Raw genomic sequence first — 12,684 nt, forward strand, 5'->3', positions numbered from 1 at the left:
CCTCTGCCACCTGCAGCCAGGACCCCTTTGCCACCTGCAGCCCCGCAAGGCCACCTGCCTCTCCCGGCCAGGTCCCTCCGACCAGCCCCTTTGCACCCACACCCGTAGTGATGAGCTCCCCCTTGAAAAGAGCCCCGCTGCTCAGGTCCTTCCTGACGCTGCGAGATGCCAGCACGCAGCAGCATCATCAGCAACCCCGGCTGCCCACATCCTCCGCCTGCGCCTTCCACCCTAAGGCGGAGGAGGTGGCGCCGAGCGAGCCGGCTCCTCACTGCAGGGGGCACCCCCTCTCCGCCCTGCCCGGCCCCACCAACTGGCCCCTGCTGGGCAGTCTGCCGGACGTCCTCTGGAAAGGGGGGCTCAAGAAGCAGCACGAGACGCTGGTAAAAATAACCATCAGCTGGGGCTGGAGGGGAGAGGCTGCGGAGGGAGGCGCCGAGAGGGCTCCTGGGGTGGGCAGTGGTGGCTAACCCGCGCGCAGGGGGTCTGCCTTGCTCCAGATGTACTTCGCCTGGGGCCGCGCATACAGGAGAGGGGAGGGAGGGCATCGCAGCTGGGCTGTTCCGGGCGCTCACCTGGGACTCTCCTGCTGCTGTCTCCTTGTCCTAGGCTGATTACCACCGAACATTTGGGAAGATTTTCCGCATGAAGCTGGGCGCCTTTGACTCAGTTCACATCGGAGCCCCCTGCTTGTTAGAAGCTCTGTACCGGAAAGAGAGCGCTTACCCCCAGAGGCTGGAGATCAAGCCCTGGAAAGCCTACCGGGACTACAGAGACGAGGGCTACGGGCTGCTGATCCTGTAAGTGGAGATGGGGATCTGAGCATCTCGGGGTGGGCAGGGAAGAGCACCTGAGCCACAGCCCAGTGAAATCCGTGAGCGGGATGTGAGAAATAAGTTGCTGCACTGTTTGAGCCCTTAACCTCCCTGCAAAGATGAAGACAGATCCAGTGCGGGACTCGGTGAAATCAAGGATGCAAAGAGGAGAACGGGCGCAGCAGCCGCACAGCTGATAACGCTGCTGGGCATGCTGTGTAAATAGAGCGAGGTGCCAGCAATGATGGCAAAGCCCCATTTCAGAGGCTGGGAAATCGATCTTGTTTGCAACGGCTCTGCCTTGCTCAAGGCACGTGCCTATCCCGGCAAAAGGCGATTTCCAACTTGCTTACACTGCAGTGATGCTATAAACCTCCCACTGTCATTAAACGTGTAATATTTAGTTTCCATTCAGACCAGCTGTGCTTTAGCTTCTCTTTGCATCCTTACCCACTGGAAGCTATTTCCTCTGAAGTGATGGCATGATCATTAACCAGACATAACTGTACTTATTATACATTTTATCTGTTTCTTATTCTTTTCTCCGCTACTTTTTAATGTGATGAAGATGTATTGATACCTTAATGCTGTTAGCAAAATATGCTCCCAATTTGCAATCGTTTGATTAAGCTTGGACATTGTAGTTGCTTCGTTTTTAACTTTGCTCTTTTTTTGCCGTTATTTAATCTAGAGAAGGAAAGGACTGGCAGAGAGTAAGAAGTGCCTTTCAAAAGAAGTTAATGAAGCCCACAGAAATCGTGAAACTAGATACCACAGTCAATGAGGTACTTCATGCTGAAGGATGTGTGAACTGTCTTTTCCTCTTCCGTTTAAACATTTTGTATGCAACTAACTCTTACAACATTAGGTAGTACACTTTTTACTATCACGCCGGATAAAACTGTACACAAAGACTACACAAGAGTCTGATCCCAAAGCGGTACAAACTGAGAAGCTGATGGCTAAGGCCCTGGTCAACATCTAGATTCCATAAGAAGCATTGAGAATTACTGTGGTGCTTTGTAGTAGTCTTCCCTTAAATATGTTGCTGTAACTATTCTGTACTTTAGTCATCTATTCTGATACAAATCCACCAGAATTTACAATTGTAACTCCCCTTATAGAATAATCTTTTAAAAATATTTATCCACTGCTTTGAGATTCTCTCTGTTGAACTTGAAGAGTACTAGATAAGCAGTTCAAATATTCTGCTTAGGATCAAGAAGCTAAACTTGGCTCCAAAATGTTTCTCCCATCATTTAGGTCCTGGTGGATTTCATGCATAGAATAGATGATCTTTGTAACCATAATGGTGAAATTGAAGACATATATTCAGAATTCAACAAATGGTCCTTTGAAAGTAAGTTTTCTTCTTTATAATTGAAAATTACATTCATATTAACACCTTTATGACATTTTAATTTGGACTAAATGTTAGCGACTATACTATAGGCAACAATCCTGTGCTAGTCCCACAGGGTTGGATTAGATATGGCTAAAAGGTCTCCTCCATCTCTAACTTCTGATTTTATGATGTTTGCTAACAATGGCAAAAAAATTAGATTTTGATAATAAAGCTCTGATAAAAAAAAAAGACATGCATCTTTAATAGGACATTCAAAATCCCCTTAAATGTGCATTAGGGAATCCCAATAACTCATTTGGCAAATAAGGTGACTGTGATGTGCACAGTAAGAGATGCCACTTAAAGGAAGGGATCAGTGGCAAGCCTTCCCTGGAAAGAGCTCCACTTCCCATGGGTGTCATGACTAGATTTCCCTGCTGCGATATTGGAGCTCCACTGAGTTTGAGCCAGCCGGTATAGAGGGCATCTTGAACTACCCTGAAGTATCTAGGCTTTTGTTTGTGCATAAGAATGTATCTTAGAACTAAGAATATTTTTCAGAAGGTTAATTGAGTAAGTGGTGGATACTAGTCTAGATGCTCTTGTGTAACTACACATATATATTAAATCACAGGTATCTGCTTGGTGTTGTATGGGAAGAGGTTTGGACTCCTGCAGCAGGATGTGGGAGAAGAAGGCCTGAACTTCATCAAGGCTGTAAAAACGGTATGGAGAAGGCTTAGGCCCAGATCCTCAAGGGCAATGAGGCACCTAACTCCTGTTGAAATCAATGGGAATTAGGTGTCTAAATAGCTTTGAGGAGCTGGACCTTAGTCCTTAAGCACAGTGCTCATCATCTGCTCTACATACAAACACAGTTCCTGAGACAGAGTACTGCTTTTTTTTAAATCAGTGCACTGAATTAGTGAGTTTTATTTTGTTGCTTCACTCCCCAATTTCCAGGGCACATAATAAAACAGACATGAATTCCAGGCACATTTTTTCAAACATTGCCTATACATTTACAACTTTGCACTTGTAAAGCCACATATTTACGTGTCCAAAGCAGGTAACTGGACATCTAACTGCCAAATTTGCCTTCTGACTAAACTGTACCAAAAAAGGGTATAAAATAATAAACCAACCCTAGAAACATGTTTGGGCTACTGATCAAATCTTTTCTCTATAGAATAGGCACATATGATGCAACATCATTACCTTAGTTAGGGTGTCATGCCTATGTGAGATTGTTAAAATTGCTTATTTGCATGTGCAGATATAGGGGATTTTGTGCATAACAGATGCATGCTTACTCACTTTTTACAGCACACTTGCTGTGGTCCTAGTTCAAACGTGAATCCTTTCTGTCCAAGATAGACACCCCATCAGAACCACAATTCTGAGCTACAGTGAGAATTTTATTTCTTTTTGTTAATCCACCTTTTTTCACAAAGCATAACTGATTAGTGATAACTCAGAGTGAACAAAGGTGTGTTTTTTCTTCTTCATTACAGATGATGGGTACTTTTGGGATGATGATGGTGACCCCAGTTGAACTTCATAAAAGTCTGAACACAAAAGTCTGGCAAGCTCATACCAACGCATGGGACAATATCTTTAAAACAGGTAATTTTTAAATATAAATCCCACGTTTATGAACTACTGGGAATTCCTACTAGGAATTCACTCACTTATAATTGTTACACTTCAAAGCTGCTGATTGCTGACCTTCTCACAAAGTGCAACATAAGACACTTTTGCTTCTTACTCCAAACCACTAACTCAGAATGTGAGAGCACTGTTTACACTGCTCCCACCAAGTTTACTTGACTCTGACTTAGTTATGACTAACACTTTGCTTTGTCTGTAAACAAATGATGCATAGGGAAAACCCATCAGTTTGGGAAAGGCCCAACAGTCTGGGAACAGCTTAATTGGTGGTTCCACGTTAGTCTCTAAAGAAAGGTAAACAGACTGAAAGCAGGATATTGCATAAAACTCATCACATTTGAGAGAGGTAGGTAGCAGAGTGCACCATGTTCTTAAGGCTGTTCTTGAGAGACAAGGAGTTTGCATGCTACAGAGAGATGGATGTTAAGAGTTAAAGAATTATGATGAAGCTGAAATTCAATAACCTTATAAATGCAGGTCTTGAGACGCCCAAAGTGACAGAGCACTGTACAGTTCTTTTGAACAGCTGTTCCTGTTGATTTTGGTTCTACTGGCCTTTGAAATTAACAAAATATACTGTATCCTCAGATATTAAGATGGGATTTTCCCCCTTTCAGACAGCCTGTGAATATTCAAGTTAAAAATTAAGCAAGGTTGTGTAGCTCAGAATATTGTAACACTGACCGGAATATTTATTCCCATAATTATACAGTGATTCATATTTAAGGTTCATACCTGTTGTATGATAGAGGAAAATATACACCACTTCACCATGCCCAGTTTGGTGCATGCTCATTTCATTGCTTTTTAATCTGTGTATTGTGTTGAATAGTGTCTTTCTTATAACTAGTCCCAATGAGACTACTCATGGAGCAAAGTACTGCTCACTGTGAATAAGGATGGAAAAATCTGGCACACTATGTTCAAAGAAAAATGACTTTATCAATTTGGGATCTGGTATTTACCTTCACAGGATAAACACATTGCAAAAATTAAAAACAAAAACAAAAAAACACCTAGGATATTTTTATGCTATAATGCCCAACCCTCCTTGACTTCCAAATCCCATTGTCCCCTTTGAATATCCAAGTCAATGAACTTTATCCTTAAATTAGCTACAACCCATGTACCCATAGTTGAATGTGTAGCTTACATCAAAGCTCATTGATTTCTTTCATAGTTCTACAAGGCAGAATGCCGTCTAATATTCAGTAGTTTCTTCTGGCCATCCCTGATTTTTATAACAGGGGGGATGTGGTTGTTTCTGTGCAGGAAGGGATACTCACATGAAAAGGGCAACATTATTTTGGTGGGGTGGCTCAATAAACATTGTCTCCTCTCTCATGATCACTGGTGTAAATATGTTTTTGCTTTGAGTTTTGATGAATTTTTGTAACTTTCTGATCACTTCCTCCCCGTCTATCCCCAGCCAAGTGTTCAATTGACAGAAGACTGGAGAAATATTCTGCCAATCCCAGTGAAGATTTCCTGTGCGACATTTACTTTGGGAGTCAACTCTCCAAGAAGGAACTGTATGCTGCTATCACAGAGTTCCAGATTGCAGGAGTTGAAACGGTAAAACTGGTTTGTTTTCAGCAGGTTTTGCTGTAATTCTGGCATTGCTGATAGCTATCACATACCAGACTGAGGGCCGTTCTCTACGTTCAGTGCACATCGAGATTACACACATGGAGCTGTGAATGTTTGTTGTTGGTCTCATTTTTAGTATGCTCATCCTCAAAGTCACTGAAGTTAGTATCATAGCAGTTACCTAATTTTCCAGCTCTATCAAACCTTTCTGCCAGTAAGGGCAGGATATCAAATCTCTAACATAGTCTAATATCTAATATAGTCTAATATCTGCATAGTCATTTAAACTGAGTTGCAAGGATGCATGTACAATTTTACCTAAAAGAACTACATGGCGATATTTTTACATTCTCCTTTCCCCAGTTCTTGTTCACTATCCTTTCCCCAGTTCCTTAGAGAACAATGGGCAGAAGGATCACATTATTTTAGGCTTAGGCAAGACTGAAGAGTTTTCCAGTGTAAGGCAGAAGGCTGGCCATACTATGCACATAATATGGATAGTCATATTGCTTGATGTTCTGTGTCTTAGTCATCAGTGCTTTCTTTTCTGGTCATGTTTCAGACTGCCAATAGTCTACTGTGGGCTCTGTATAACATTTCTCGCAATCCCCACGTTCAACAGAAGCTTTTCCAGGAAATACAGAGTGCAGTGTCTGCTAATGAGAGTCCAAATGCTGAGGACCTGAAGAAAATGCCTTACCTAAAAGCATGTCTGAAAGAATCTATGAGGTAGAACTCTTTAGATAACTTCTAAGTAAAGCAAAATGGGCTCTGTTTGGTCACAATGGTCATCTAATATGCCATAAAGGGGAAAGGTATTCTAGTGGGTATAATAACTTCAAAATGACCACCTAGGTGTTCAGAGTAAAATATTGCCCATATCTATGAGGAGACAAAATCATGGTAGATTAATTCAATTTATGTATTTTACTATAGGATAACACCATCTGTGCCATTTACCACTCGCACTCTTGACAAAGAAACAATGCTTGGGGACTATGTGCTACCTGAAGGGGTGAGTAGAATTTGTTACTGTAGGTAGCTTAAAATAAGTATTTTACAATAGAATTATCAATACAGGGTAACCACTCCAGTTTGAAAATGACTCGGTCATTTGCTGGTTACAGACTAGTTCCCATCGCTTAAGGTGGTGATAAGCTTTTATGAAGCATTCAGACAGCATAGTCATGAGCTAAGACCTAAAAAGATGAAGGAACTGAATGTTGACAATGATAAAATATTAAGATTTCCCAGAAATTGAAAACCACTGAAATGTAGGATAAAATTAGATTAATGAAATTAATGCGTGAAATTATAAAGGGAATAATCTGACATTCATTTTTCACTCTTCTCAGTCTGCCTCTCCCCCCCATTCTGCTATTCCTTATTTTTCATCTTAGATTTGGTACTTCTCAATAGGCTACAAAGCTAGCGTGGAAGAAGTACAATAATTCTCTATCTAATCTCTGCTCTCAAAATCTGTCCTGTTGCAACTCCACTGGTTTCAATGGAGTTGCACCTGCTTACACTGGAACTAAAGTTAGCTCATATTTCCAAAGAATTTTAGGGTTGATTCCAAGACATTCTTCATATTTTCTGTTTTTTCATATCTGTTGGGTGGCAGTGTCTGTCTGCTCTTTGAAGATTGTTTCATACACCCAGAAAAGTACTACGTTACTTTTTTGAGAAAATAACTTTTGCTTCACCTTTTTATCAGCTTTTTCCATTAATACAAAATGACTCACTCGGTTATTCCAAAAGTTCTTAACTGAACTTTTCCCTTTGCTTTTGTTTCCAGACAGTGTTGATGTTAAACAGTCATGCCTTGGGATCCAATGAAGAGTACTTTAGTGACTGGACTACATTTAAACCGGAGCGTTGGCTTCAGAAGAATGTAATAAATCCTTTTGCTCATATTCCTTTTGGCATTGGGAGGAGGATGTGCATTGGGCGTCGCTTAGCTGAACTACAACTTCATTTAGCTCTTTGCTGGGTAAATATTACATTACAACATTCTTTAAACAGCAAGTAACTGGTCTGATTATATGATTAAAAGATTAGGCTAGTGAGCCAAAGTCATGCTTGGCATCCTGTAACTCATATTTTTGTCTTTACAGCTTGTTCGCAAATATCAGATTATAGCAACTGATAGTAAGCCAGTAGAAACTCTGCATTCAGGAATACTAATCCCCAGCCGAGAACTTCCAATTGCCTTTAGAAGACGATGAGGTAAAGTGGATAAGTGCCTTTGGAACACAGTAGACTCCATTCTGCTCTATGTAGTAGTACGCCACTTCTAAAGTCAGTGGGGCTGTTCAGGCAGAGCAGATTTTGGCCTGTACAATCTAACATCATTGCATGAAGATTCATATTTCTTAGAGGTCATTATGCTTCATTGCCTTTAAATAACTCTTGTAAACGGCAAAAGAAGCTAGGAATTGCATAATAGATTGATATAGCTTTCCAGCCTTTGATTGTATTAAGTACAATGGGCCACAACGGTCTGCTTCTGTCCTCCAGACATAGCGAAAACCCACCCGTTTCCCCCCCAATTATAACATTCATTAGCTGGAATCCAATAGATGTTTTTCTTCTGCATTTCAAGAAGGCATTATCTTGAAAATATCATTAAATTTTTCCAATGTACTAAATCAGAGTGTTGGTCCATCTAGTTTCACCAATGGCAAACAATTGATCCTGACCATAAAGGCCAAACACACCAAGACAAGCAATAGAATTGCTTGATCTTCACTTGCATAGCACTTCAATTATTAATAAAGGTGGGCCAGTCCAGGAGGCCGGATTCAAATTACATCTTGGAATTCAGTCAAGGTCCAATAAGGCTATGCTTTGATTTTGATGATGCCAAAGTATCATGAATTTATGTGAGGCTTCAGCTCCAAATAGCCAAGATACTATAAAATCAGCTGTATACAGGCCTGATTTAGCTTGTACTAAAGCCAAATGTAAATTGGAAAATTAGGTTTCTTGTGGATTTAGATCTGAGCCAGAACCAAGCCCTCAAAATAGGGTTTAAGTGGAACTTAAATGGCTAATAGGCGGTTTACTAGTCTATTGGACAAGAGAAAAATTCACCCTATGTGAATTAAGTAGGGATATTAACCATACTCTAAGCTCTGCTTAACATATACTTAGATTGTACAGAACTGTTCATTACATGAATGGACTCTCTGTTTATCCAGATTGTCTTCTGTGGACTAAAGACCATGCTATTGCTGCCTTTTCTGGTGACAGCACATGTGAATCTGGAATGCCAAAGCCAATAAGGTGCTAACCACTGGAGAAATCGCCATGGACATGCCTTCAGCAATGCACTGATGAGAAGGACAGAAATACAGAGTCAACAAACGCTCATGTAGTCCTTACACTGTATGAAAATGTGTCCGTTAGCAGGTTTTTCTAAATGCATTGCACAATCCTAAAATGAAAGAACAAAAATATTGTGCATCTTTGCATCTGTGGGCCCAAATACCGGAAAAGTTGAGGGAAATTCATTGTTTGAGAGTTTTATAGTGGGCTGTGGAACTCAGTATTGGGGGCCAGTCAGTACTGAGTGAAGGGTGTTACCAGCTGGAAGTTGTTCAGTGTTTGAGAAAGGAATTAGGCTCAATCCTATGTGTGTCACAAAGGGTACCTGGGAATAATCAGGCATGAGTGAGATGGTCCTGCTAGGTTGAGGGTGAGGTGGGATAGTGTGAAGAAATCTTGCCTTAGTCTTTCCTAGGCTGTTCCAGTTTTGTGGATTCAGTTGAGGATTTCCATCTGCAGGGCTGTCAATTTGTGACCTTTTAACAAAAGAACTAATGAGGAAAATAATAGAAGTACATTTCCCCCTTAAAAGAGTTTTCTCTTATAAAGTGTAGAATAAGATCAAAGCCATTTAGATGGACTTGTCCATGTATTTGAACCCTGCTTCTCTGTGACACCTACACAAGGGGTTCTCAAACTTCATTGCACTGCAACCCCCTTCTGACAACAAAAATTACTACATGACCCCAGGAGCGGGGACCGAAGCACGAGCCCCACCACCCGGGTGGGGAGCCTGTAACCTGATCTCCGTCACCCAGGACTGAAGCCAAAGCCTGAGCCCCGCCACCCGGGGCTAAAGCCCTTGGGCTTTGGCTTTGGCCCGGGCGGTTGGACTCGGGCTTTTGCTTCAGCCCCGGGCCCCAGCAAGTCTAACATCAGTCCTGGCGATCCCATTAAAACGGGGTCCCGAGCCACTTTGGGGTCCCAACCCACAGTTTGAGAACCTCTGCCATACACAATACTTGAAAATGGCTAGGCATCTAATGTGCTGTGACTGCTGCTTATTACGCTAATCATAATCTCTCACTGTTTCTTATGTTTCTGTTCCCTCACCCGCCGCCATCCCTCCCAATTTGTCTCATTACATCCTTAGATTGTAAGCTCTCTGAGCCCGTGACTGTCTTTTTGTTATATGTGTAAACAGTACAAAGGGGCCACTTAACTAGGCCTTGAAGAGTTACTGCAATACAAATTAAAATCTTAACAAGGGCAGCATTTTGTCAAATGAGCAATATAGAATACATGTATTTTTCAGATCTTAAAGCACCACAAACAATAAGGATCCTAAATATTTCAAAGGGGGTTGTTTATTGTGGGGATCATAGTTTGTAAAACTACACACGGATTTCAATATCTGTATCAATGGGTCTGAAGTGGTAATTGCCTTGCATGTGATGCAACACATAGTAACTAGCATATTTCCCCTTATGTCGTTAAGGTGTACCTCATTTCTAATACAGAGTTTGTATATTATGTAAATTGCTTTTTTTTTTTAAAAAAAAGGAAGCCTATTTTTTAATTTGTATACTTTGAAAAGATGTAAAGTCTTAAAGTCTGTTTGCCTTCTAGAAAGACTTGTTTCCCTTTCTTTAGGAGCTGGTTATGTTCATATTTCAAAGAACTGTATTATAGTGTATAAAGAAACTTGTGAACATCCTGCTCTTCCCATGCAATTTTGTAATAAAATAGTGTTTTTTCCCCCAGAAATAAAAACAGTCTTCCATTCTTATTAAACACTTTTATTAATATAATAAATATGGTGATTCTTTCATTGTAATTTATATAAACAGTTTCTCTAGCTTACTGAATAATTATTTTCCCCGACTCCAGAAATCACTAATTATCAGTGGTGGGGCCCTATTTATCCCCATAAAACATGACAAAATCTGATTCCACTGTATCACACACAGAGCTCTGGTACAGCTCCCTCTGGCTTCACACACAGCAGGCTGTTGTGTTTGAGGCCCACCTCACTCGGCATTCTGTGCTTTAAGCTTTCTGAGTCTGAAAAGTCCAAGGTCTGCCCTTGTCAGGAGTATCTAGGCACACTCCTGGGGTGCGGATCCTCTGTCTACCATCCCCTTCTGAGAGCTGAGACACACACATGCCCTGGTCCAACTGCCAAGGCCTTGAGACTAGTTCTGCCCCCTCAAACTTCCCTTTAGCTTAAGCATACCGTCCCCCAGAACACCAACTGTGGGGTCGCTCTGGGTTAACAGTTCACTTCTTCAGGGGTATGTGATAGCAAAGCAAACAGACACATGACCTTTGCATAGGATTCTAAAACAAATTACTTTTTACTTAGATAGCACAAGACAGACAAAATAATAAACACACCAATATGCATTATCCTGCCTGTTTCTTCACCACTCTGGAGAGTTCTTTGGGCTTAGGACAGAGACCTCTGAGGTGGCCAGGATCCTTCTCCTGCAGTGCATAACTTCTCTTCAGAATCATAGTCTCTCTCTCTCTCGCTCTCCCTCCCTGGTCCCTCAGTTAAATCTGACCCCCTTGATACGAACACATATTCATCTCTTCCTCTCTCCAGCCCAAAGCTTTCTGAGAATCTCAAGTTCATGTCCCACCATTGACACCTGGATCATTTATTCTTCTCCTGGGGAATTTCCACTCATCACTTCCCCCTCATTGCAGAGAAGTTGGAGGAACTAGTCTAGCTTCAGCCAACTCATTTTTCCAAGATGTTTCCATCTACATAAATGACTCTTGTCTTTGGTCTGGCAGAAACATGCCAAAGCCCAGACAGCTCCCACACACTGAGGCATTCCATGGTATAACAATTTCGTATCAGCTCAAAATCATAAGTTGTACATAAACTGATTCCCCAGATCATTACACAGTGCATGTAGAATATCAAATGCAGATCAGCTGGCATATAACCCCCAATCAATTAATTTTCTGTCTCTTCCCAAGTTATTAAAAATGATGGAATGTATACCTTTCATGGGCAGTTGCTAATAAGACTATATTGGAGCTAGTCACAGGTTAATCCCCTAAAAGGATTTTGGTTCTCATAAGTGCAACATTAAACCCCTGACAAAGCAGAAATGATGAGGCATATGCCCTTAAAAGCCTTGCAATAAGTTGCTGCTCTTGATGTTCACACTAACAAAGAACGCTTGTCTCTAGAGCTGTAACTTTCACTCATGCAGTGGTATTTTTATCATACAAATTCACAGCATTCCCTCTGGGCTTGATCCTGACAATCTACGTCATCCACTGACTAAAATTCCAGCTTTGGAAGTTCAAAAATTTAATGATACCTCTAAACTTTTTAGTGCCTTTGATCTTAGAGTGGCTACATTCTAAAGTGTTCCTGTTAGTGCAATTGTGTAAATTATATAATTTGCTGGGCCAGATCAGTTGCTGTAAATTGGTGTAACTCCACTCAAGTCATGGACTTCAAGAGTAATGGGAACCTCTATCACTCCTATTACATTACCTCCTCCAATAGTAATAAATCATAGCACCAGAGTATACCCTTGAATTACAATGCATGAACAATTAAACAGTATTGCCCTGAAAGTACTGGACCTACCTCTACTAGCTGTAGAGATATACTATAAGCTTGAATAACAATTTCCAAAGATCTTGGGAAATAAATGTAGCAATCCATTCTTCAGTCTCTTAACCTTCATTCCATTCACACAACTTGTACTAGCCTACAGCTTAGGCCTTTGCATGCTTTGGAACTTGTCAAATTACCCTCTGCAATCTCTTTCACTATTTGCATTCTTATCAGGCCTCAGTGTATACCAAGTCAGTCATCTGACTCTCACATCTACAGCAGATATTTCAGTCTGAACACTATGTGGTTCTCCCCATTACACACACTAGTGCGACCTCCCTCACTAGATTGGACCTGTTCATTCTCTCTCCAAAATTAGCTAACGTCATTCTAAAGCCCTGCAGGAA

General features: G+C 41.3%; 1 protein-coding gene across 1 annotated transcript; it reads left to right on the forward strand.

The window, feature by feature from the left end:
* Window positions 1-110: 110 nt before the first annotated feature.
* LOC112109036 (1,25-dihydroxyvitamin D(3) 24-hydroxylase, mitochondrial) lies at window positions 111-8,663 on the forward strand. The gene is made up of 12 exons (XM_024203404.1): window positions 111-383; window positions 610-800; window positions 1,507-1,600; window positions 2,079-2,175; window positions 2,795-2,886; window positions 3,675-3,786; window positions 5,261-5,406; window positions 5,984-6,150; window positions 6,358-6,436; window positions 7,220-7,414; window positions 7,539-7,650; window positions 8,625-8,663. The coding sequence occupies exons 1-11, from the start codon at window positions 111-113 to the stop codon at window positions 7,647-7,649; spliced, it is 1,557 nt and encodes a 518-aa protein (XP_024059172.1). The 3' UTR covers window position 7,650; window positions 8,625-8,663.
* Window positions 8,664-12,684: the final 4,021 nt, after the last annotated feature.

The sequence above is a fragment of the Terrapene carolina genome, unplaced genomic scaffold (genome assembly GCF_002925995.2).
Source record: "Terrapene carolina triunguis isolate 2854851 unplaced genomic scaffold, T_m_triunguis-2.0 Scaffold130, whole genome shotgun sequence".
NCBI classification, from domain to species: domain Eukaryota; kingdom Metazoa; phylum Chordata; order Testudines; family Emydidae; genus Terrapene; species Terrapene triunguis.